General features: G+C 41.2%; 2 protein-coding genes across 3 annotated transcripts; both read left to right on the top strand.

Annotated features, from left to right (window-relative positions):
- Positions 1–1,836: 1,836 nt before the first annotated feature.
- Positions 1,837–10,910, top strand: ZNF614 (zinc finger protein 614; the record flags this gene model as incomplete). Its single annotated transcript, XM_081119015.1, has 5 exons — positions 1,837–1,987; positions 2,084–2,298; positions 6,874–7,000; positions 7,276–7,371; positions 7,677–10,910. The coding sequence occupies 5 exons, from the start codon at positions 1,837–1,839 to the stop codon at positions 9,194–9,196; spliced, it is 2,109 nt and encodes a 702-aa protein (XP_080975141.1). The 3' UTR covers positions 9,197–10,910.
- Positions 10,911–13,763: 2,853 nt separating this feature from the next.
- LOC308547618 (uncharacterized protein) lies at positions 13,764–23,918 on the top strand. 2 transcript variants are annotated; one of them, XM_081118281.1, is made up of 6 exons: positions 13,764–13,877; positions 17,696–17,890; positions 18,057–18,133; positions 18,389–18,515; positions 18,789–18,884; positions 19,543–23,918. In XM_081118281.1, exons 3-6 carry the CDS (start codon positions 18,071–18,073, stop codon positions 21,561–21,563), a joined length of 2,307 nt encoding a protein of 768 aa, XP_080974407.1. In that variant the 5' UTR covers positions 13,764–13,877; positions 17,696–17,890; positions 18,057–18,070; the 3' UTR covers positions 21,564–23,918. The 2 variants fall into 2 exon arrangements, with proteins under 2 accessions (XP_080974407.1, XP_080974408.1); XM_081118282.1 differs by lacking the exon at positions 18,057–18,133.
- The last annotated feature ends 2,201 nt before the right edge of the window (positions 23,919–26,119 follow it).

Here is a 26,119-nt window from a genome sequence, read left to right as displayed (position 1 = left end):
TGGTTAAGTGCTATGAAGAAATATGAGGCCTCGAACATAGATTGTAATGAGGGAGCTATTTTAGGAAGAGTTTCAAGGAAGGCTTTTCTGGGCTGATATTATTTGAACTACACCAGTGTACTAAGGGGGGCCAGCCCACATACTTGTAAGCCAGAAATACTCCAGGACTGTTTCTAAGTGTTTTCTCTGGCTTTCCTACCTCAGGATTCTCCAAGAAGATTGCAAAGATGCAAATTCTTGAGTCACACCCCAGACCTCCCAAACTGGAAAGTCTGGGACTAGGGTCCAGGACTCTGGGTTTGAAAATGAGCTTTCCGATTTATATTTAAATCTCTGCCTTAAATCCTGGATTAGTGTTTCCATCACCACCCCCACACTATATCAGGATGGATTCTGGGCAGAAATTCTACAGCAAAGAATAAGACATGAGTGTTCCATCACCCAGGCCCTCAGATCCTTCCACTTCTTGTCCTGTGAACCTGCACATGCTGCCATGGCAACATCACACCAGCTCATTCCTGAAACTGATCAATCAGGGTCCCAGAATGGGCTTCTCCTGCTGCCCTGAGCTCTTTGGACCAGATGCTGACTTCACCTTTCAGAGCTTGATATCTCAGGTGAATAGGGCTGAATTCAGTCTCTGAAGGGAATATAATACTCTTACTATTAAGATATTATGAAAACAATTTATATAAATTAGAAAACATATATAAGCAAATGAAGAAATTTTTAAATCACCCTACTTCTACCTAATAGCCACGCATTTTTAACAATATATTCTTCCAAAATTTTCAAATGCATGAAAGTATATTTTTATGAAAAGTGAGACTAATTTATTTTGACTATATTATGAACACCAACATCATTAAATGTCCTAAAACTTTTCTAAAATCAACATATTTTTATAGTACTAAAATAACATGTAATTACTATAAAGATATATTTACAATGGAGAATCACAAAAATTCGATTGTGAAAACTTCTGATATTTTCTACCCATGAGTACAAATCCTAAAGTAATCCAAAGTAAATGTTTTATTTAACCAATCACAATTTTCAAAAAGACAAACATTTATGACTTGTTTCCATAACAGGGTCATAATATATACTTACTTACTGTCCTGCAGATCTGTTTTTTGTTCTCTGAATAAGTTATCTTTTTTATTTATACTGACAATTGTAGTCTATTCTTTTTAATTGCTATATACTGTTATGCTAAGTGGATACTCCATAGTTTACCCAGATATTAATTTATCATATTTTTAGGTTTTTCCTCTTTTTAAAATTACAAAAGCCGCTGTTAAGAAAACTTTTTACGAAACAAACTGTTGTAACTAAAATTGCTGGGTCAAAGAAAATGAAAACTTTTAAATGGATCCAGGTTGCCTTCTGGAAAGGAAGTATCTACTTAAATCCTCTAATTGTAGACCTCTCGCGCCTGCATAAAAATAACACTTTTAAATGTGCTCTTTTTAGTTAGGAATTATGCAAAGTATGATAATTGTGTTATCTCATCATTTCATATTCTCAAATGCCCCACCGTCGGGACGCCTCCTTTATTTTTGGAAGGAAACCGTGCGCGTACATACACTTGCACCTTCACTTATCCACTTCCCCACTAGAGGGAGCTACGTGTCCACCCCCGTGAGGGGTTCATCTCGATGGAGCTCGGCCCTTTTGGTTTCCTTCTAAACTACAGAGGCCTTACCCACTCCGCACACAACCACCCTGACTGCAGACCTAGGCCTTTATGTGACCATCCCTTTGTCACCTCTCCGGGGATATCTCGGCTTCTACGAGCCAACTCGGCCGTACGGACACCTGCCTTCGCCTAAGATGGCCGCGCCCGTGGGGCCCCAGCGTAGTCTCAACGCCACGGTGCATGTAGGGCGCCGCCATCTTTCCTTGTTCGGCAGCCGGCAGAGCGCGCCGTGCGGGCCTGGGATGGGCACTCGCCTCAGAAATCTCGTCCCGATACCACGGCAATGTTGACCGTCCCTCGCGACGAGGAGGTGAAAGCATCGAGGTGGCCGGGAATAATCGCGATTTCTTCCCACAGCCGTTACGGCTGCTCCGGTCACAGACGCGGGGGTGGGCGTGGCTACGTTGCGTCATAGGGCGGGGCCCACGTGGGAACTCGGAGGTCCGCCCTCGCTCGGCCGGCTGCGCGGGGCTCCAGGTGCCGGCTGGTCGGCGTCCCTACGGACCGCGAGGGAGCGGAACCGAGGGGGACGTGGCTTCCGACGTGGGCTCAGCCTTTCGTCGCTGCCGGTGGTGTCCGGAGAGGCTCGGGAGCGGGTGAGGCGGGCTGGGGTTCGCGGCTCGCGAGGTCCGTGACGCGTGAGCGTGTGTGGAGGACCGCGGTTGGGGTTGTTTCGTATTTTGGGGGAGTCTGTCACTGAGGAACCTGGGCGTTGGTGACGGGGCCTGTGACCGGCAGGGACTGAGAGTCCGAAGGGATCGCCAGCTGAGAATCGGCTCCGCCAGGGCCTGACCTCCCCGCGCGGCGCTCGGCGCGTGCGACTCGGCGGTTGAGAGCCGGGGCGGAAAGTCTGCGGGTGAAAGCGGCGCCGGGAAGCCCGCGTCTGGGGGCGTCCCTTGTGGTTTCCGGGGGCTCGTTTGGGGTTTAATGTGGTATCCAGCATAGGACTCAGTCCTGGAGACGCCTGCCTGGTGGGGTTGTCGCTGTTGAGAGGTCAGGGCCCCCCGACAGCCACTAGGTTCTGGCTCAAACCTTGGATGCCCGAGCAGACGCGAAGGCGGCGTGTCCCCAGGTAATCCTGGGCCAGTTCGCTCCCTCAAGTTCAGGTCCCCCTCCTGGGGGTACTAAAAACGTGTGTGTCCCGCTGAGGCCCGAGGGGCGAGTCCCTAGTGGGGACTGGAGCCAAGAGGGCTCTTGGCTTCTTGCAAGAAAGAATTCAAGAGGGAACCTTGGAGGGAAGTGGAAAAGCTGGTTTGGTTTGGTTTTGTTTTGAGAGTACGTTTATTAAAGCTGGGAACAGGAAACAAGGAAGGGAAGGGCTTAGGACAGAAGAAGCAACAGGAGAGCTAGGCGGGGCTGCTCTGGCTCAGTGAGAAGTCGGAGAAAGTGGGGCCTTGGAGACAGATTCAGGGGTATTCCCCAGGAGCAGCTGCCCCTGCCCATTGCTCCCCTGGTTGCAAGTCCCGGGGACCCTTAGAGTTTAGTAGCCTCAGGCCTGTAGGGGAAGAAGAGGGGGAAGGGAATAAACCAAGGGAGGGAGAACGTTCCTGGTGCCTGGAAAAGGAGCTAGGACAAGCAAGAAAAGCCACTCTACAGACGGAGTAGGGAGACCCCCAACCCTCCCTAGAGGTTAGGTTTATATCTGTCTGTAGTTTCTATTGGAAATTGCTGGTATGGCAAAATAGAGAGTGGAAGGGAAAAAGTTGGGTTTAACGTTAATCTTTACAAGGTATGTTTTGTGGTCTGTTTTTCTTCTATGGTATGAGTAAATGCTTGTGGTATGAGCAAGCTATTGATAGTAATCTTTACAAGAACTTTTTGTTTTTATAAGTTTCTTGTGGTTTGCACATAGCAGGTTCTGAGTCTAACATGGCCTGGCCTTGGTCTATTTGTTTAGTACTCATACCCCTTCCTTGTGTTACCACATCACCACTCTTCTCACTGTCTGCTTAAAACTCTGCAGTTCTGAATGATCTAGTAATGTTTACTGTTAAAGATGTAGTTTTTGGTCTTGCCTCCAAATTTACTACAGGTTTTTTTGGATATTTCCTTTTAGGGTCATTGTGACTCAAGTAAGAGTATATATATCTTTTACCCTGTATTCTGTTCCTGGGGTAGAATCTTTAAAAAAAAAAAAAAGTTACTTTTTTTTACAGTTGGAATAATCTGTATAAACATTAGGACAATTGATTGTATCGCTTAATTTCTCATCAACATACTTGCATGTGAGATTGTATTTATGCATTTGTTAATTGTTGTGGCTGGAACTTCCAATACTATGGTGAATAAGTGTGTGAAAGTGGACATTCCTGTCCTGTTCCTGATCTTAAGGTAAACGCTTTTAGTTTTTGCCCTTTGAGTATGATGTTGGCTGTGGGTTTGTCATCCATGGCCTTTATTATGTTGAGGTATGACCCCTTTATTCCCACTTTGCTGAGAGTTTTTATCATAAATGGGTGCTGGATTTTATCAAATGCTTTTTCTGCATCTATTGATATGATTGTGATTCTTAGCCTTCATTTTGTTTATGTTGTGTCTCACTTATGTTGATTTGCAAATATTGTACCAACCTTGCATCCCAGAATAAATCCCACTTGATCATGATGAATGATCTTTTTAATGTATTGCTGGATCCAGTTTGCTGAGAATTTTAGCGTTCATCAGGGATATTGGCCTATAATTTTCTTTCTTTGTAGTGTCTTTATCTGGTTATGTAATTAGGATTATGCTGGTCTCATAAAATGAGCTTGTAACTGTTCCCTCCCCTTGAGTTTTTTGGGATAGTTTGAGAAGGATAGGTGTTACTCTTCTTTGAATGTTTGGTAAAATTGGCCTGTGAAGCCATTTGGTCCAGGACTTTTGATTCCTGGGAGCTTTTGATTACTGCTTCAGTTTCATTAGTTGTAAATTGGTCTATTCAGATTTTCTGAATCTTCCTGATTCAGTTTTAGAAGATTGTATGTTTCTGGGAATTTATCCATTTTGCCCAGGTTGTCTAATTTGTTGGCATATAGTTGTTTGTAATATTTTCTTAAAATCCTTTGTATTTCTGTAATGTCAGTTGTTACTTCTTCTTTATCATTTCTGATTTTATTTATTTGGGTCCTCCCTGTTTCTTGATGAGTTTGGCTAAAGGTTTATCAATCTTATTTATCTTTTCAAAGAAGCAGCTCTCCTTATTTTTTCATTGCTTGAGAGCTCATTTCTTTTGAGTGCTGAATAATATTTCACTGTCTGAAGCTATAAACATCTCTAATCAGGTTTCTGGGTAGACATAAGTTTTCATATCATTTTGGTAAATACCAAGGAATGTGGTTGGTGGATCATATATGAATATGTTTAGTTTTGTAAGAAACTGCCAGCCCAGCTGGTGTGCCTCAGTGGTTGAGTGTCTACCCATGGTTGAGGTCACCAGCTCGATTGCCTGTCAGGAAATGGCGAGATTGCGGGCTCGATTCCCTGTAGGGGGCATGCAGGAGGCAGCCAGTCAATGTTAATCGATATTTCTCTCTCTCTCCCTCTTCCTCTCTGTCTAAAATCAATAAAAACATATTAAAAAGTGAAAGAAAGAAACTACCAAACTGACATAAGTCTAACTATGGACATTGCCCTAGAGGGTGAGCAGGGCACCAAATTGAAATATTGGGGTCCTTTATTTAAGGTACGTATTTAGGAACAGTGACGACAACTGGATTCAGAGGGACTGTCCACTCAGTCAATTTGCTCCTCAGCCCACAGGTCCTTCCTCGCTCCCCAAGAGCAAGAGGCATCAAGTGAAGGAATAAGGGAAGAAAGAGGAGGTCCTTGGACTTGGATATCGTCATTTCTGTGAACAACTTTAACTAGACACCTAGATTTCTGACTCTAAGAACTTTATGGCAGATACAGAAGAGACAAAAGGCATAGAATCCATGTTACTCAGAATTTCCTGAGCACAGAAGAAAATGATGGAAGCCTGGGTAATTTTTGGTTTGTTTTACCTTTCCTTTGTTTTCTTACAGGTTTGTGGTGACATGGGGGAAAAAATCAATTCAAATTAAAAAAGTATAAATTGGGATAATTGGGTTCTGGGAGAAGTTAACTTAGACTCTAAATTCGAAATCAAGGCAAAGTGAGATCAGAAAAATATTGGGTCATACTAAGTGACTAATATTGGAACATAATGTGTAGTGTGGTGGATTCTATGGGTCACATTAGCTGTTACTTTGTGTCTAATATCTCTGAGTTCTGTGAGCTGTTCTAGGAAATGATTGAACCCAAGGAGAAGGTTGTGGGAACCGCAGATTTGTAGTCAACTCAGATAGTGGGTTTCCTGGAGATTGCTGTCTGAAGTATGGACAATCTTGTGGAAATTAGCCCTTAACCTGTGGCATCTGCACTATTTCTAGGCAATTAGTGCCAGAATTTCTTGGTGAGAAAACCCACACAACTGGTTACAGAAGTGTTTTGTGTGAGTGTGTAAAGGAAAACAGAAGTGAATCCCTACCTCTACTGCATTTTCTGTTATTTCTTCAGTTATATATTCCAGGTCATACAGTGTATTGAATATACTGTCCATTAATATATGTATGTGTCTGTTTATTATAAGGTCTTCCCCCCCTAAATCTTCCTAATCAACTTTAATGGTCTTTTTAACTTTAGACATATATTGTATAATTTCTGTTATTTTTTTACATTTATTAAAAACATTTGTAAATTCTGGATGTGGAATTTCATTGTAATGTAGGGATATGTTATTTGTCTTGATATTATTTATATATTTTTATTTATTATTTATTTTAATATTTCTGTTGACTTTTATAGAGAGAGGAAGGGAGAGATAGAGGGAGAGACAGTAATGTGATAGCAAAACATCAGTGGCTGCCTTCTTCTGGGAATGGAGACTGAAACCTGAGCATATGCTCTGGGAATCAAACTGGCAACCTTTCAGTGCACAGGATGACGCCCAACTAACTGAGCCACACCAGCCAGGACTATTTGTATATTTTTAGTATGTGGAAATAGGTGCTAAACTATATAGATAGAAAGATAGGATTTTGCTTCTACTAAAATATATTTGAGAAAAGTATATATGCAGGCTATGTGGTAAAAACTAGAATGACTTTCCTTATGCATCTTCCATATTAATAAAAGAGGTTGATATTACATTAAACAGAACTGTGTTATTACAGGAATTGCTGACATTGGAGGATGTGGCAGTAGAGTTCAGTTGGGAGGAGTGGCAGCTCCTGGACCCTGTTCAGAAAGACCTGTATCGGGAGGTGATGTTGGAAAACTATAACAACCTGATTTCACTGGGTAAGGATAATTCCCTATGTTACTTAGAGGTGCCCTGTCACTGGCCTTTACTCTAACATTTGCTGAAAGCTTTGCAGTCACTGTGTTCATCTGAAGAATCAGATTTTCAGTGTCCTCCTCTGGCCTCAAACAAAGGGGTATAATCTCTATCTTGAAAGAGAACTTTCATTTTGTGTACAAGAAATTGTTTTGTCTCTAAAATGTAATATTTTCCCATCTTCACATACTGTACCCCAAGTCACTGATCTAGGTTTTCCATTATTTCTTATGAACAGGGTATCACGCTATCAAACCAGATACACTGTCCAAGTTGGAACATGGAGAAGAACCACGGATAATAGAGGATGAAATCTGTCATAGAAGCTGTCCAGGTGAGTGAGTGAGAACCAGCAAGGGAGTCGCCCTGGAAGTCATATTCTAGTCATTAACAGAAGGGGTCACAGCTGTGAGGGTATCTGAGGATAGCTAAACAGCTCCGCCACATATAGATCTCCCAAGATGAGAACTCTTTCTTTGTGGGTGTTTTGCTTTAAATGTATTCCTTGTCTCTTCTTGGACCTGATACTTTTTCACCTTAGGTCTTTATGGGTCAACAATGAAGAGCCAGCCCCACACATCTTTTAAGCCCTTTTATTCTAAGAAGTTCTCATGAAGCACTTCGTTATTTTTTTTCTAGGAAGCAGGATAGTTGACAGTCGTCTGCAAGAGCACTCTCACAACCAAATAGTTCTGAAGAGCATACAACAACGCAGTGAAAAGAACACACTTAGAAATACTATTCATCTGAGCAAAACAAATTTGGCCATAATGCATAATCGTATAATGGAATTATGTAGGAAAGCTTTGAAATCACGTTTAAGCTTAATTAACCAGAAAGAAAGATATCAAGTAAAGAACCCGGCTGAGTTTAATGGAAATGAGGAATCCTTTCCACATGGTAATCATGAACAATTGTACACCGGAATGGAAATCCCTGAAAGTGAAAAACATATCAGCACTGAATTCCAAGTCTTTAAGCACCAGAAGACTCATAAAATAGAAAAACCCCAAGCATGCATTGAAGGTGAGAAAGCCTGCATCAGGACATCTCAGCCCATTTACCATGAGGGCCTTCATACAGGAGAGAAAACCAATGGGTGTGACTCGTTGGGGAAATCCTCCAGAAATGTCATGCTCACTAAACATCAGAAAATTCAAACACTAGACAAACTATATATAACCAATGAATATAGAATGGTCTCTCCTGTGAAGAGTGATCTCACTAGACATCAGCAAACCCAGTCAGGAGAGAAATCATATATATGCAGTCACTGTGGGAAAGGCTTCACCCTGAAGCGCTATCTGATTGCACATCAGCGAACACATAGTGGAGAGAAACCTTATGTATGCAGCGAATGTGGGAAAGGCTTCACCGTGAAGAGCAATCTCATTGTGCATCAGCGAACTCATACAGGGGAGAAACCTTATATATGCAATGAGTGTGGGAAAGGCTTCACCATGAAGCGCTATCTTGTTGTACATCAGCGAACACACACTGGAGAGAAACCCTATATATGTGATGAATGTGGAAAAGGCTTCACTGTGAAGAGTAATCTCATTGTTCATCAGCGATCTCATACAGGGGAGAAATCTTATATATGCAGTGAGTGTGGAAAAGGCTTTACCGTGAAGCGCAAGCTCACTATACATCAGCGAACTCATACAGGAGAGAAATCGTACATATGTGATGAATGTGGAAAAGGCTTCACCACAAAGCGTACTCTCATTATACATCAGCGAACTCACACAGGAGAGAAACCCTATGAATGCAATGAATGTGGGAAGGCCTTCAGCCAGAAGATATGTCTCATACAACATGAGAGATGTCATACAGGAAAGACACCCTTTGTATGTAGTGAGTGTGGAAAACAGTATTCTCACAAATATGGTCTCATTACCCACCGGAGAAGTCACACAGGAGAGAAACCCTATGAGTGCAAGGAATGTGGGAAAGCCTTCACCACAAAGTCAGTCCTCAATGTCCATCAAAGAACTCATACGGGAGAGAGACCCTATGGATGCAGCATTTGTGAGAAAGCCTTCTCCCAATTGTCAAATCTTGTTAAACATAAGAAAATGCACACAAAAGAAATGGGTAGATTCTGTCAAGTTGGAAATTCCTTTAATGGAGAATCACAGCTCATTACTTACGAGTGAAGGCCTGCAGAACATAGCCCCTATTAATGCAGTTTTTGTGGAATGCCTTCTGTGGCAACTAAGACCTCATTAAACATCAGTGTTTCTAGCAGATAGGAATGCAAACATGGCAGTGCCTGTTGTCAAGTGTGTGACCTGAGGAGACTAAGGAATTTGCCCTGGAGATAAACCTAGTGAATACAGTGAGTGTGGTAGTGCCTTTAGTGATCCTTACCTCACATTTTCTGTGTGAAAACATGTTGGAAAAACTCATACATCTAATTTGAAGGTGCCTTTCCAGCTTCATTATATGTCGCAGCAAAACTTTCTGGCTTCAATATATGTCTGAAAAGTATATATTGAGGTAAATTCTGTGCAGAGACTAGGAAAGCCTTCAGTGGGAAGATAGACTTTATTATCAGGTATCATCATAGACCATCAGTGAGTTCACTGTTCATAGTAATATGAAAAACAAACAAAAAACAACAAGCAACTATGGTAACCATGGGAAAGCCTCTACCCAGAAAGAAGACCTCAGTGAGAGTCAGAGTTCACAATGGAGGAAAACTTTAAGAGGACAGTATATATTTGACAGAATTTCACTGATACATTCTGTCCCATTGTTTGTCTGAAAATCATATAGAAGTTAAAACTTTATGAAAGTGCTAAATTTAGAACACTTTTAGTCAAATATTAGAAAACTCATGAAGAAAAGTTCTGTGAAAAATGATAATGTTTGAGTGTTTTTTGCTGTAAGTCTAACTTCATTTTATGTCAAATAATTCACCTGATGTGCATTTTTAGGTGATAATTGGAACCTCCTTTCTAGTTGCCTTGTTAGTAATTACATAGTTTTAAAAAGCAGGCTGCTTTCCTCATTCCTGATTAATTTTTATTGTTATATGCAATACAGGAGTGTTCTTCAACCACCCCATATTATATAATTAGTTCTCACCTTTCTTTGACTCGGAACTTAACTGTAAGCTTATCATACAGAAATCATTTAAAAGGAAACTGAATATTTTAAATTTATAAATCTAACACGTATTTGTACTTGCCTAACCAACTTTATAAATATGGCCAAATATTTTATGAAATCACCTTCAAAGTTATTTTTACTAAATGTTTAATTTGAAATTATTTTAACTTACAAGGAATTGGAAAATAGTCCAGAGACTTTCCTAATATTCTTTACCCACATACTCCCAGTAAAAACGTTATAAAACCACATTTTATTGAATATAGGAAAATGACAGTAGTAGTATACACTTAATGAAACCTCTAACCTTATTTGGATTTCATTAGGTCTTATGTGTGTGTGTTTTTAAGTTTGTAATTCTAAGCTTTATTACCCTATATAGATTCATATAACCACAACCACTACGGAAAATTGCTTAACCAAGCAATGCTACCTTTCTTTAGGCTCATATCCTCTTTCCAAACCTACCTCTGGCAACCACTTACCTGTTTTTCCATCAATACAATTTTGTCATTTCCTGAATGTTATGAGTCATTTTTGTAACTGGATTTTATATGTTTTATATAAATAAATTATATTTATTTATACAAGTTTATAATATTTTATTAATAGGGACCATGTAAGCTTTTCATGTTTTTGTCACTTGGCAAATTGCTCCTAAGGGTTATTTGAGTTGATAATAGTTTTCCTTTTATTAGTCAACTGTTATAAATAATAATGATGCTATGAAATCTGCATACAGGGTTTTGTGTGAATGTAAATTTTCATTCCTCTACAATAAATGTGCAGGTGATGATTGTTGGGATATGGTAAGTTATGTTTAGCTTTATGAGAAATTACCAAACTCTTCTAGAATGGCTCTACTATTTTATTTTAATTTTTTAAAATATATTTTTACTGATTTCAGAGAGAGGGATAGGGAGAGAGAGAGAAACATCAATAATGAGAGAGTCATTGATGGGCTGCCTCCTGCACGCCCCCTGCTGGGGATCGAGTTGGAAACCCTGGCATGTGCCCTGACTGGGAATCAAACAGATCTGCATCATAGGTTGATGCTCAACTGGTGAGCCGCGCCGACTGGGCTTGGCTGCACTATTTTACATTCTCACAAGCATTGTGTGAAGTGTAGTTCCACATCCTCTCCAGCACTTGGTATTTTCAGTGTATTAAGTCATTTTACTAACAACGTGTATGAGATGTAATGGCCCTTTCCTCCCCAGCGTTTTACATTAACCATTCTAATAGGTATTGCGGTGGTATCTGCTCTTGAACTTAACTGCATTTTCCTAATGGCTACTGAAAGCAGCACTTCATTATTATTGCTCTTGTTGTTACTATTTTGGGAGTTATTTATCTTATCAGTGGAAGTTTGTACCTTTTCAGAACATTCACCCATTTGTATCCCACTACCCCCACCCCTCAGCTTCTGGCAACCAGCAATCTGTTCTTTGTATCTATGAGTTTGGTTTGATTTACATTCTACGTATAAATGAGATCATACAGTATTTGTCTTTCTCTGACTTATTAGTATAATGCCCTCAGTGTTCATTCATGAGTTGCAAATGGCAGGATATCCTGCCATTTATATATATAATACATATAGTACATATATACTTAATATAACACATCATCTTTGTCCATTCTTCCATCAATGAACACAGGTTGCTTCCGTGTCTTGTCTATTGTAAATAGTGCTGTAATGAACATGGGGGTGCAGGTATCTTTTTGAGGTAGTTATTTTATTTCCTTTAAGTAAATACCTTAAGTGGAATTGCTGGCTGGGTTTACGGTAGATCTCTTTTTAAATTTTTTGAGGAAGCTTTCTATTATTTTCCATAGTTGCTGCACGAATTTGCACTCATTTTTTTATGTCTGCATATTGTTCATGAAGAGACACCTCATGGTTTATTTAACAAATTATCTGATGTACATTCATATCTGTATTAGTTACCTTTGACTGCATGACAGACATTAGTTACCTCCCTTAAACTGAATGTCTAAAGGCAACAAACATTTATTCTCTTTTTGTGGGCTGAGGGTTGGCTTGCCTGGTGTGGGCTGTTTTAAAGGGCTGCATGGTCTAGATGGTTTTTTGTTTTCACAGATTTGAGCCTCCACTAGAATGGATGGCTCTTATTCTTCATGAAGTTAGCCTGGTTTCTATTATAATGTGTTAGAAGAGCTCCAAGAAGGCAAACAGAACATGTGTTAGTGAACAAGTCTATTCTGTCCTCGGTGTCGCTCTTACTTTTGTCCCACTGGACACATTGGTCAGAGTACTGGAAGGGAATGTTATCCAAAGTTGTGAATACAGAGATGCAAGAATAGTTTATGTAGCAATCAAAAGATTATTTTCTTAAAGTGATTAAAATTCTTGCCATAAATATCCTAGTACCTTTTATTCTCAAAAAAATAATTTATACTGAATCAATCCTTTAAATTGATTGGTGGCTCTAAGGCAATGAAATTCAAATTGGGTCATTTCTGATCATACCCCCAAAACATTTTACTAATTTATATATTCTAGACTCAATCCTGCCCTTATAAAAACACACCAAATTTAATGCCTAATATTAAGTGTAGTGTGCATTTTTTTGAAATTCAAAAACCAAGCATGATGATAATATCTCCATTCAAAGTAGTATGTGGTAGACAACAATATACAGGTTAAAAACATGAGACTTAGCATAGCAGAAAGCCATTATCCCATTACCTGCCACTCTATTATTCATCATTCAATCTTTATGAACTTTAAGCATTAAATTTTTGTTTCATGTTTACTTTGCATTTATTTGACTATCAGTAAGACTGGCATTTAAAATTTTTAATGAATACTTGGGATTTTTAAAAATAAGTGGGCTGTTGCCCTGGCCAGGGTGACTCGGTTGGAGCTTAGGACCAGACACTAAAAGGTTGCGGAGTTTGAGTCCTGGTTATGGCTCCCACTCACCTTGCTTGTTCCATCCCTGGTCAGCGTGCATATGAGAGGCAGCCAATTGATGTTTCTCTCACATCAATGTTTTTCTCTGTCCCTCTTGGTTCTTCTCTTTCAAATCAATAAAAGCATATCCTCAAGTGAGAATTTTAAAGAACAAAGTAAAAAAATAAGGTAAGTTGGACTGTTAATTTTTTAGCTATTAAAAAATGTAGGTTGGTCCTGTCTTAGTGCTTTTAAGAGCTCTAAGTTCTAGTGAGGCTGCAGAGGAAGTGAATCTCATATTGATGGCGGGAATGGAAAATGGTGCTTGAATCTGGAAGGTAGTTTGACAATTTCTCATTATTTATGTGTACCCAAAACACAGGCACTTCTTTCCCTCCAGTGCTGTAATATATGTGACAGGTTCAGCTGGGTCCATATTTACGGTTTACAGTACTTCTTGTCTCGCCAAGCTTGGTATTTCACTTTCCACAAGAGTCAAACAGCGAGGCAACCAGATAAATTCGGGAGCTTTCCACCTTCCCTCCATCGCCGCTACTGGTTCCAAGGCGGGGTTTCCCTCTGTACGGAAGTCAGGTTGCCCAACATGGCGGCCCCCAGGGCCCCGCCGCCAGCGGACGCAGACATATTGCCTCGGAGGGGAACGCGAAAGTCGTGCGCGTTTCTTCAGGGCCTGAGAAACTCTCCGGCCACCGTAGGCAACGAAATCTCTGGGCGCCGTTTCCAGAAGCTGGTCCGGTTCGCGGAAGTGTAGCGTTTGGACCCCCGGTGGGCTGGGGAAACAGGTGAGTGCGCTCGTGTCCTGGAAGATTTTGGATAAATTTGGGCTCGCGGGAGGTTTGTCTCGCAGGGTCCGGGACGTCACGGGTGGAAGGGGCGTGTTCTGACCCGTGAACTGTCGGCGGACTCGGGGGGCAGGGTCCCCAAGGTGCTCGGGAGGAAGCAGGCGAGACGCCCCTGCCTGGGGTTGGGGTACCTCGGGGTCCTCGGGCGATTAAGGGCCTGTAGAGTCGCCCCTGTCGTGGCCTTTGCGGGTCCCTCTAAAGGACGGAGGTGGCGTCTCGGGTGCTCGCGGGTCAGGTTCAGGGTCGGGCCCTGACGTGGGCTCGGGGGTGTCGGGCCCCGAGAATGGCGTCCAGGCGAGGGCGTCGGGCCCAGGTCCGGGATAAGGAAGGCGTGTGGTCAGCCCGGGGGCCCCGAGACTCCCGAGGCTGAAGCTCCGGCCGCCCGGGCCCGGGCCTGTGGCTGCGGGAGGAGCGGGGTCCGTGGCTTTCCGCGGCGCCGGCGCCCGGCGGGTTTCCTGCCGTCGGTGAGCTCGTGCGGGCTGCGGTCCGGCCGGTGGCGGACGACGCTGCTGTGAGGTCCCCGTCGTGTCCTCCGGTTCGGACGCGCCGGCCTGGGGGCGTGTGGGGCGCAGATGGGAACCTCAGGGGAGGCGGGCCCGGGGCCAGCGGCCAGGAGCCCCTGCTCCAGCCTTTGTCCGGGGCCCGGCTCGCTGCAGGGGACACAGGTCCACCCGCGCCCCTCAGTCACTCCTGTCCGGCTGCAGAGGCAGCACTGCGTCCTGGGAGGGAGACCCGTGGCCCTCGGGGCGGAAACACACGTCCGTCCCTTGCAGAGTGTGTGCCCGGCGTCTCCTCTCGCCACCGAATACGCAGCAGCGTGCAGCGGGTAACTCTGCGGCTCCTTTGCCTGCCGCGCACTCACACTTTCCTCTTGGCCAACAGAGGCTCCGTCTTGTTTAACACCCACCCGTCTGGGAGGGGCCCGTCCAGTGTATTAATCAGCCCTGGTCGGTCCTGGTCGCCGCGCCGGTTCCAGTTCCCATGGCTGGGGACTGAATTGCACGGAGGAGCTTAGGTAGTGGCGCATGGACTTCTACCAGCTGCATAAGTGCAAGTCGGCCTAGTGGCTTCTGGGGAACATTTTCTCCTTTAAATAGTAAATTTTTGAATCTCTTTTACCCTGTTGATGAAATATTGTCTGAATATAACTTTAAGTTTCTATTCTGCTTTCTCATGTTTATAATTTATTGTTATCTCAATGCATTGGCTCAACTCTCCAATACAACAGGACATCTGTGTCCTGTTGTCACCTGCTAGTGTCTGGAGTTAATAGTTTGAGAAATTTTCCTTTATCTTAAAGTTTTATTGATGTGCCTCTCCCAATGAGAATGAGAGTTATCCTCCGAAGTAATTTTGTGTGTGTGTTTTGAGGTGGGGTTCAGTCTTCTCCCCTGTCTTCCCCTTCCAGGATGGATATCTGAGTGTCCCAGAATCATTTTTCAAAAAAACATCCTTACCCTTTCTCCGTAGAGCTTCCTGTTTGATGTCTCTATCTATTCATGAGTCTGTTCATAGACATTTTATTTTGTTCCTTTGGCCAATTTGTCTATTGTACTGTCATAATTAAAGGCCAATTTGTCTATTGTACTGTCATAATTAAAGTAACTTTAAGCCCTCATAACTGATAGAGCAAGTCTTTCAACTTTTTTTTTAAAGGTGGATAGAGCTGTCAGTTAAGGATTTTGATTGGGATTCCATTGGGTCTATATGTACATTTGGGAGACATGACATCTTTAAAATGCTTGTTTTTCTGAGCCATCTTCACAGGCCACCTTTCCATTTATTTAATGAAGTCTGTTCAACTTTCTCTCAACATTTCATGCTACTTTTGAAATACCTTTGAAGTTCTTCCAAATGACAGTTAATAAATTTTATTTTGTTTGTTGATGGCCTGTCTGTCTGTCAGTTACTGGGGGAGGTATGTTGAGAACTTGTACCATTAGCCTAGATTTGTTTATTTCTTCTTGGGTTTTGGTCCATTTTTACTGTACACATGTCAAGGCTATATTATTAGGTGCATTGAAATTGCAAACTTTTATAAGACATTGAATTGAACCTCTTACCAGTGAGTGTTTTCTCTTTCTCTATAGTAATTTTGGGGTTTTCTGGTATATTTTGTCTGACAATATAGTTATACCAGATTATTTGTGGTGACTTGTTTTCTTAATATATCTTTTCCTAACCTTTTATCTCAAGCTTTCCATATCATTATGTTTCAGACATGTCACCTATAACAACATGTTATTTGGTTCAAAAATTTAATTGAGTATGACAGTTTTCAGGTGTTTGTATTTATTGTAATTAACTGGAATTTTTGTTATGTTTATATGTAATATAATTTTTGGTGTGTTTTGTCTTATTTATTTAAATATATATTTCTTTAATTGATTTGAGAGAGAGAGAAAGACATTGATTCTTTATTCTACTTATACATTCATTGTATGTGCTTGATTGATTCTTATATGTGCTCAGACCTGGGGTCAAACCCTAAACCTTGGCATATCAGGATGTTGCTCTAACCAACTGAGTTAAACGGCCAAGGCAATATGGTTTTTTTTGACATAGTCATCTAAGTGTGTGGTACTTGTTCCAGTTATTCTCTTTTCTGTGTTTTATTTCTATTTATCTATTTTTGCCTTGTTTGGAGTGCTTTTATTGACTTCAGAGAGAAAGGAAGGGAGATGGAGAGAAAAAACGTTGATGTGAGAGAGAAATATCAGTCAGTTGCTTACTGTATGCACCTTACTGGGGATCGAACCTATAATCTGGGTATATGCCCTGACTGGGAATCGAAACAGTGACCTTTGGGTACATGGGACTATGCTTAACCATTTGCGCCTCACCAGGCAGGTGTCAGGTGATATTTTAAAATTATTTTCCCCCCATCTATTAGCATGAAAATTATGTACTTTAAGACAACTGTTATTGTTCATCCTGACACTAGATACTACGTACAGCCTGGAACTCTGTTAAATTCCTATGTAAGTACTTTTACACTCTTCTCTAAGAATATGGGGATCTTAAAGCACTTCAGCTTCATTTACCACCTTCCCACTTATTTATAATCTTGTGTACTTTTGTATGTATTAAAAAACCCCTAAGCCAAACTGGCTTGACTAAGTGGTTGAGCGTCAGTTGTTCAAACAGGAGGTCATAGTTCGATTCCTGGTCAGGGCTGCAGGTTCAACCCCAGTAGGGGGTGTGCAGGAGGCAGTTATTGATTGATTCTCTCTCATCATTGATGTTGCTCTCTCTCTCATCCTCTCTCTGAAATCAATAAAAATGTACTTAAAAAATAAATAACCCCTAAGATATAATTATTTTGCTTATGGGACAGTGCTGATGATTTGCCCGGTGCATTAATTTTTCACCTGAAATTTGTGCAGTGACAGGGTGTACAGAACATTTGAAGAGGCACCTGAGCACACATGGTTCAAAGAGAAACAGTGCCCAGATCCCATCCTTCCATATGGTCTGCTTTGTATAGTGATTTTCCTGAGACTCACTCCTGAGGCATGGTGCAGGGATGGATGTCATTTCCCAGGTCTCCTATGAAAGTCACCCCACTTAAATTCCACAGGATAAAGGAGTACCTCCACCACATTAGAACCTAAGGCTTTATTGGCCAGAAGAATAAATACTTCAGGACCCCATGTAAAGGGATACTAGCAATGTTCTGGGCATTGTGCTCAGGAGCAGTGTAGTGTCTGGGCCCAGAGGAAATGTACCATCTGTTGAATTTGCTCCTCAATCCACAGGTCCTGACTCCCCAGGAGCAATCGAATCATGTGAAACAGGAAGAAGCTGCAGGGTTGAGTATTAGCATTTTCATGACACCTGACTGAAGAGAGATTTATCTGAAGAGAAATTTAGAACAGACCCAGATACACCAAGACAGAGCTCTGCCATTGCCAGCTCTTTTCAGGGAACAGAAGAAAATGCTACAGGCCCAGGTGATTGGGTTTGTTTTATCCTTTCTTTATTAATGGATTTCTAGAGGCCTATAAAAAAACACCTCTGTTAATCTGAAAGGTAAACATATATACGTATATTTTTTGTCTCTCAAATATACAAATGTGGTGTTTCTAGGTTAACAAGAACATTTTCTTCATGTTATAGAAACTTCTAATTGGATGAATGTATGGATGACTGCACAATTACAAAATACAGGATGGGGCAAAATTAGGTTTACAGTTGTGAGTATGCAAAATGCAGAATTTATTCCTGTATTATTTATTAATTTTGTATTATTTTTCATATGAACATCTGTAAACCTACGTTTTCCCCATCATGCATTTTACTAGGCATGTGATTATTTAACTGTATATTAAATTAAAACCTCACTTGCTATATAGATGCAGCTTATAGAGTGAAAACGAGCAGAAAGACTAACATTTCTTCCATGTCATCTAAAGGACATCACAGCATTAAACAGTGTGGTGTTGTTACAGGATCCCCTGACATTTCACGATGTGGCTGTGGACTTCACCTGGGGGGAGTGGCAGCTCCTGGACTCCGATCAGAAGAACCTGTACAGGGACGTGATGTTGGAGAACTACAGCAACCTGGTGTCAGTGGGTGAGGACAATTCCATATGTCACTCAGTGGGTGCCCTGTTAGTGACTTTTCCTTTCTTCACTGCTTAACTCTTCAAAATAACTATAGTTCTCTGAAATGGTAGAATCTCAGATCCTTGTCTTGCCCCAGAAAAGAGAGTATAATATCCCCTCACCTAATAGAAAAATCCTTGTTACAGATGTGAAACATTTCCCTGAAAGGTACCATTCTCCCTTCTTGACAGACCCCAGCCCAATTCAATATATCTAAGTTTTCTTGATTTTTTACGAACAGGGTATCAAGCCAGCAAACCAGAGGCACTCTCCAGATTGGAACGAGGGGAAGAACCATGGACAATACAGGATGAACTTCACAGTCTAGTCTCTCCAGGTGAGTGGATGACAGCCAGCAAGGTGGGTGGCTGGGAGTCATATTCTAGTCAAGGAAGACGTCAGAGGTATGACTGTGAATGAGGAAATTCTCCATCTCTCCACGTATGAGAACCCTTTCTCTTTGTAGAAGTTTGGAGAAAAACATCCCCCTTTTTCTCTTCTGAGCTCTGTCCCTGCCCTACTTTATGTATATCTTGTGTTTCTCCGTGTTTTCTTCATCCTAGAATTCTCAGATCTTCCTCTTTGTCCACATCCACTATGTCTCCGCTTGTTACCACCTCTTTTGCTATGAAATTTCACTTTCCAGGCTTCTCTGGAAAGACAGAACTTTGAATTCGTCACCTTTTTCAGTTTGTCTCTCTGTTGACTAGCTCCATCCTGAGACTATGTAGGACCCCTGTGCTGTCACCTCATTAGCATAAACTCGGCTGTTTTTAGTGTAGAACAAAAGATACTTCTATCCCTTAGGCAATTACAAGAGTTTGACAAGCTATTGTTAAGAACTGTGCACAAAGACAAAATTTATTTCTTATTTTATAACACATAGGATTGTAACTTAACTAGTTACTTCACATGAAGGCTTTTTTAAAAACCGTTTTATTTCAAACTAGGATTATGAGAGATTACAGAATTAATCGCTGTTCTTTCTGTCCTAGAACTCAGGAAAGTTGATCATCCTCTGCAGCATCACCTGCAAAGTCAAAGCACTCAGAAGAATGTAGACCAATGCTGTGAACATAATATGTTTGCAGATATTGTTATTCAGAGCAAAGGGAAATACCTACTAAAGCAAAATCACAATATGTTTCAGATATGTGACAAACGTTTAGAATCAAATTTAAGTTTTGAAAACCAAAACAGAAGCTATAACTTGAACTCTGTTGAGTTGAATGGAGATGGGACATCCATTCTGTATGCTAGCAATGGACAATTTTACAGTGAAATCACATTGCCTGTCAGTGCCAAACCCATTAATAATAAGTCCCAGATCATCATAGAGAAAGCCCACTTATGCATTACATGTGGGAAAGCCTTCATGAAGATATCTCAGCTCACTGATCATCAGAGAGTTCACACCAGAGAGAAAATTTATGGGTGCAGTCTGTGTGGGAAAGCCTTCAACAGAAAATCCAGGCTCGCTGAACATCACAGAATTCATACAGGCCTGAAACAGTATGAATGCACTGAATGTGACAAAACCTTCCTCAAGAAATCACAGTTCAATATACATCAGAGAACTCACATGGGAGAGAAACCTTATACATGTAGTGAATGTGGGAAAGCATTCATCAAAAAGTTTTGGCTCATTTGTCATCAGCGGACTCATACAGGTGAGAAACCATATGAGTGCAGTCTATGTGGGAAGAACTTCTGTACAAAGTCTAATCTCAATAAACATCAAAAAACTCATACAGGAGAGAAACCTTATATATGCAGTGAGTGTGGAAAAGCCTTCATTGAGAAGAATCATCTTATTGCACATCATCGAACTCATACAGGAGAGAAACCCCACGGATGTGGTCTGTGTGGAAAGACCTTCCATACAAAATCTAATCTCAATAAACATAAAAAAATTCATACAGGAGAGAAACCTTATATATGCAGTGAATGTGGAAAAGGCTTTATCGAGAAGAGGCGTCTCATTGCACATCATCGAACTCACACAGGAGAGAAACCCCATGGATGCGGTCTGTGTGGGCAGACCTTCTCTACAAAGTTCAGTCTCACTATACATCAGACAACTCATACAGGAGAGAAACCTTATATATGCAGTGAGTGTGGAAAAGGCTTTATCAAGAAGAGTCATCTGATTGCACATTACCGAACTCATACAGGAGAGAAACCTTATACATGCAGTGAATGTGGGAAAGGCTTCTCAACGAAGGATTGCCTTATAGGACATCAGCGAACTCATACTGGACACAAGCCCTATGTATGTAATGTGTGTGGAAAAGGCTTCACCATGAAGCGTGATCTCACTGTACATCAGCGAAGTCATACTTCAAATAAACCATATATGTGCAGTGAATGTGGAAAAGGCTTCATTGTGAAGCGTGGTCTGATTATACATCAGCGAATACACACAGGAGAGAAACCCTATGTATGCAGTGAATGTGGAAAAGGCTTCCCAGTGAAAATGCAGCTGATTGTGCATCAACGGACTCATACAGGAGAGAAACCTTTTTTATGCAGTGAATGTGGGAAAGGCTTCTCAACGAAGCATTGCCTTATTGGACATCTGCGAACTCATACTGGAGAGAAGCCCTATGTATGTAATGTGTGTGGAAAAGGCTTCACCGTGAAGCGTGCTCTCACTGTACATCAGCAAAGTCATACTTCAGAAAAACCATATATGTGCAGTGAATGTGGAAAAGGCTTCATTGTGAAGAGTCGTCTGATTGTACATCAGCGAATACACACAGGAGAGAAACCCTATGTATGCAGCGAATGTGGAAAAGGCTTCCCACAGAAAAGGCAACTGATTGTACATCAGTGGACTCATACAGGACAGAAACCTTATATATGTAGTGAATGTGGGAAAGATTTCACAGCGAAGCGTAATCTCATCAGACATCACCTAAAACATACAGGTGAGAAGCCCTGTGAGTGTAGTGTATGTCAAAAAGGCTTCACCATGAAGACTGGTCTCACTTTACATCAGCAAAGTCATACTTAAGAGGAACTGTCTCTGTGCTATGAATGTGGGAAAGGCTTTAACCACAAAGAGTCATGTCAGTGTACATTGACGCACTCATAAGAAATAGAAAGTTTATATATGCAAGGAATATGGCAAAGGCTTAATTGGGAAAAGTATACTTATTGCACATCTGTGAATTCATATGGAGAGAAACTCTATATGCAGTGAATGTGGAAAGAGCTTCATTATGAAGAGTACTGTAGGTATCCATCAGCAAACTCATACTGCAGAGAAGCCATACAAATGCAATAGGTGTGAAGGCTTCAGGAAGAAGACATGCCTTGTGCAACATCAGAGATTTCACTCAGGAAAGACTTCCTTTGCATTTACTGAATGTGGAAAATTCTCATTGAGCAAAAATGATCCATTATCCATCAGAGCATTCACAAGGGAGAGAAATCCTGTGAATCTAATGAATGTGGGAAACCTTTCGCTACAACCTCAGGACTCAATGTTCATCAAACAAAACATATAGGAGGGAGGCCATATGGGTGCAGCGATTGTGGGAAAGCTTTTGCCCACTTGTCAATTTTTATTAAATATAAGAGAGCTCACAGGTAGTTACTTTGGGGAGAGCTTCTTGCCAGTTCTAGGCCCTCAAGATAATAGTATGCAATGAAGAATAACTTAATGCAAAAAGAGAAAGAAAAAATAAGTTAATGCAAGGAACGTGGTACTGTCTTTGTTGGTCAATTATCTCATATTTATATTGGAAAAAATTGTAAAACTCAGAGACAATCAGCCTTGATGAAAATATTTTAGGACATTATATGTCTTAAAAATTTATACAGACTAGGAAATTCTTTAATGAGAAGTAGACCCTATCATATGTGATTAATATTAGATATCATGAGTGAATGAATGAATGAATGAATATTTCTAATTTTGGGAAAGCGTCTGCCCCAAAGTAATACCTCAGTAGAGGTCAGTTCACACGAAAGAGATACTTTTCTCTGGCAGTGAATATAGCATGGTTTGCAGTAATTTATGTTGCCTCATCGTTTGCCAGGAAATCCATGTAGATTTCAAATAACTTATGAAAACATCCAATTTGGTGGTCTTTAGCAAAACTTCAGATAACTTAGTGAAGGAGAAAAGCCTTGAATGAAAACACATTCTGTCACAAGTCTAAAAAAGTAGTTTACCTCACAAGAAATTGTGGACAGGATACCTTCAGCTATAATTTTAGTTGCCTTGCCATTGACTTTATAAGTTTTAAACAGTTGCAGTTACTGTCATCATGGATTAAAGTTTAATATATACAACACAGGAGTGGTCTTATGCCTGTTTCATTATGTAACCAATTTTTGCATTTTAGTTCCAAGTTTGTGTTATTTCAGAATACTTGAAGTACTTGAAAATGAAAGTGAATATATTCATTTCATAAGGATAACAACATATCTTAATGTGTTTAACCATGTTTATAAGTAGCATCAGTGGTATATAAAATTAATATAAATATAATGGTTTTTTTAAAATAACTTTTACTTTTGAAATAAGTTTAGAATCATAAAAACTGAAATTTTGTACAGATTTCCCAAATGCCTTTCAGGTGGCTATTCCCAAAGGTAAAACCTTACATAGTCACAGTTCATTATCAAGTAGAGGAACGTGAAATTGTTACAGTGCTGTTATCTACAGGATTTATTTGTATCTTCAGTTTTAACATGATCTCAGTTTTGTTTGGTTTTTATATAGTTTGAAGAAACTTTATCACCTACATAGGTTATTGTAACCAACACCACAGTAGATATTCAGAATTTTTTGTTATCACAAACTCCCTTCATAGTCCCATCCTTTTCCCAACCCTAACTTTTGGCATCACAATTCTCTTTGTATCTATAATTTTGTCATTTATACAATATCAGAAAAATGGAGACATTTAGCGTGAGCCATTTTGAAGTTGGCTATTTGACCTTGTGAGATATAAAAAATACGTATGTGCATACTGGTCTCTGTCCACAGTACCTGGAACAGAACTCCTGAAATCCTTGTAAATTTGTAAGTGATAACAGCACTAGGAGCTTCTTTTGTTTCACTGTGGCTACTCTGATTGGAAACTATCCCCCCCACACACATCCAGAGAAGGGTGAGAGTCTGGAAATGGAATTAATCAATCATGCCTATTTTAGGAACCCTCCATGAAAATCCCAATAGGAGGAGGTTTGGAGAGCTTCCAGGTGTTTGAAGACATCCAAGTATGAGGAGGGCTATGCACCCTAACTTCATAGGGACAGAAACTCCTGTGCATAAGACCCTCCCAGACCTCGCACTATGTATCTCTTCACCTGGTTGTTTATCTGTAACCTTTAAGATACTCTTTAATAAAGTTGTAAACATAAGTACATGGTTCCCGGAGTTCTGTGTCGCCAGCCACTCCAGGAAATTAATTGAACAGGAAGAGGGTTTGTGGGAACCTTCCATTGAAGCCAAGACAGAAGTTGTAGGTAACCTGGAGCTCTATTACATATGATTGGCATGTGAAGTGGGGAGGGAGTAGCTCGTGATACTGAGCCCTTAACCTGTGGGGTCTGACACTATTGTGTCAGAATTGAGCTAATATGGTGGACACGCAGTTGGTGTGGAAAATTCCTGGCATGGGGAACTCCCCCTCTTCAATACACACTCTTGGTGACCAGGAGTGTTGTGAGTGGGGCAGTAGTGAGAAACACAGGAAGAAGATTGAACTGTAGGTTTTTCCAGAACAGACCGCAAGTAAATTCAACCTAAGAGCCAGCCCCAGACTCTCTGGGGTTTCCCCTGCCATGTGGTCATCAGACCTCATGGAAACTGGCTGCACCCGAGGTGTTCCTGTCTAACAACTCAAGGATACAATCAACTTTGTGTTATGTTCAAACTAATTAATATCATGCATCCCATGCCTAGTTGGCCTTAGATAGGTTCCAGTCTGTAAAAAGGTAAGTGGTAGCTCTGCACTTGTGATCATCTCTTGCAAAGAGAGGAAGGCACTGGAGTGGTCATAAGACATCTCTATTTCCTGTCACCCGGCAGTGTCATAGCAACCATTATGGCCACTCCCATTAGAAACTTTGGATTTTGCTTTATGTGGTCATAGAACCAGAGCAAGGTCAGAACTTGGGCTTCCATAAATGACCCAGAGCCCTGGCCATACAATTCTGGCCCTTTGGTGTCCCTAGCAACAGCCAAAGAAGTACTTGGGGAGACAGGACCAAATTGGAAGTAGTTTGGTATTCAGGTTCAGCCTTTGGCAGCTACCAGCAGAGTCTTCAGAGGCTCAAGGTCCGGTGAGCCTGATTCCATGTGGATCCCAAGTGAGGGGCCTGTAAGGTCGGTGAAGCAGGAATGCATGTGAATGTTGGTGTTTGGGGTTTTATTTGAATTCAGTCGCTGAAGAATCAGGGCATCAGTGTGGGGGTTTTGGTTAAGTCTCAGTCTGAAGAGATTAACAACTGAAGGTCTGATGTTCAGGACTTAATATCTCTTTTGTCAAATTTGTATGCTTGGTGATAAAAAACTGGAAGGTGTGTATCAATGAACCCTGCCTGTCTTCTAGGTTAGCAATTTAATCTAAATCTAAATCCAGGAGGAGTGTCGACAAGAGTTTCTGTGGTAAATTTCAGATTGAATTTGAGGTCCCTGTTTTGAGGTCCCTGTTTGGGGAGTGCAAGGTTTCTCTGAGTTTAAGAACAAATGAGTCTGGAAGTTTTGAGACTCATAGCCCCACGCTAGTGAGTGTTTTGAAGCTCAGATTTTGGATGCTGGAAACATTCATTCAAGTCCCTTCTCAAGGTACCAATTAAAAATTTGACTCCTAGAGTATTTGACATCTTGCTTCTTGACATATATCATTAGTTTGGCTCAAATAAATTACTATAAAAAAATTTGTCTTGATTGGCTGGGCGTGGCTCACCGGTTGAGCATCGACCTAGGATCCAGGAGACTGGGGTTCGATTCCGGGTCAGGGCACATGCCCGGGTTGCAGGCTAGGCAGCCAATCAATGACTCTCTCATCATTGATGTCTCTCTCTCTCTCTCTCTGCACTCAATAAAGATATTTAAAAAATTAAATTAAAAATAAATAAATAAAAAGTAAATAAATAAATAAGTCACCATATATATCTTGGTATTATACAATTCACTTGATGTGGGCTGGTCTTAGTCCGTTTAAGAGCTCTACAGTAAATTCTAGTGAGGCTTCAGAGAAAGTGAATCTCACGTTGACGGTGGCAGTGGAAAATGGTGCTTGAACCTGGCAGGTAGTTTGGCAATTTCTCAAACACAGGCACTTCTTTCCCTCCAGTGCTCCGAAATACACGACCGGTTCAATCGGGCCCATATTTACCGTTCACAATACTTCCTACTTGTCTCGCTGAGCTTGAATCTCCGAAATATACTCACTTCCACAAGAGTCAAACTGCTGGGGAACCAGATAGATTCAGGAGCTTCCCACCTTCCCGCCATCGCGGCTACTGGTTCCAACGCGGGGGGTTCCCTCTGTACGGAAGTCAGGTTGCCCAACATGGCGGCCCCCACGCTGCGCCGCAAGGGGAGGC

The sequence above is a fragment of the Miniopterus schreibersii genome (genome assembly GCF_964146895.1).
Source record: "Miniopterus schreibersii genome assembly, chromosome: 18".
In the NCBI taxonomy this organism is placed as follows: domain Eukaryota; kingdom Metazoa; phylum Chordata; class Mammalia; order Chiroptera; family Miniopteridae; genus Miniopterus; species Miniopterus schreibersii.
Note: the sequence above shows the minus strand (reverse complement) of the source record. Positions and strands in the feature narration are given on the sequence as shown.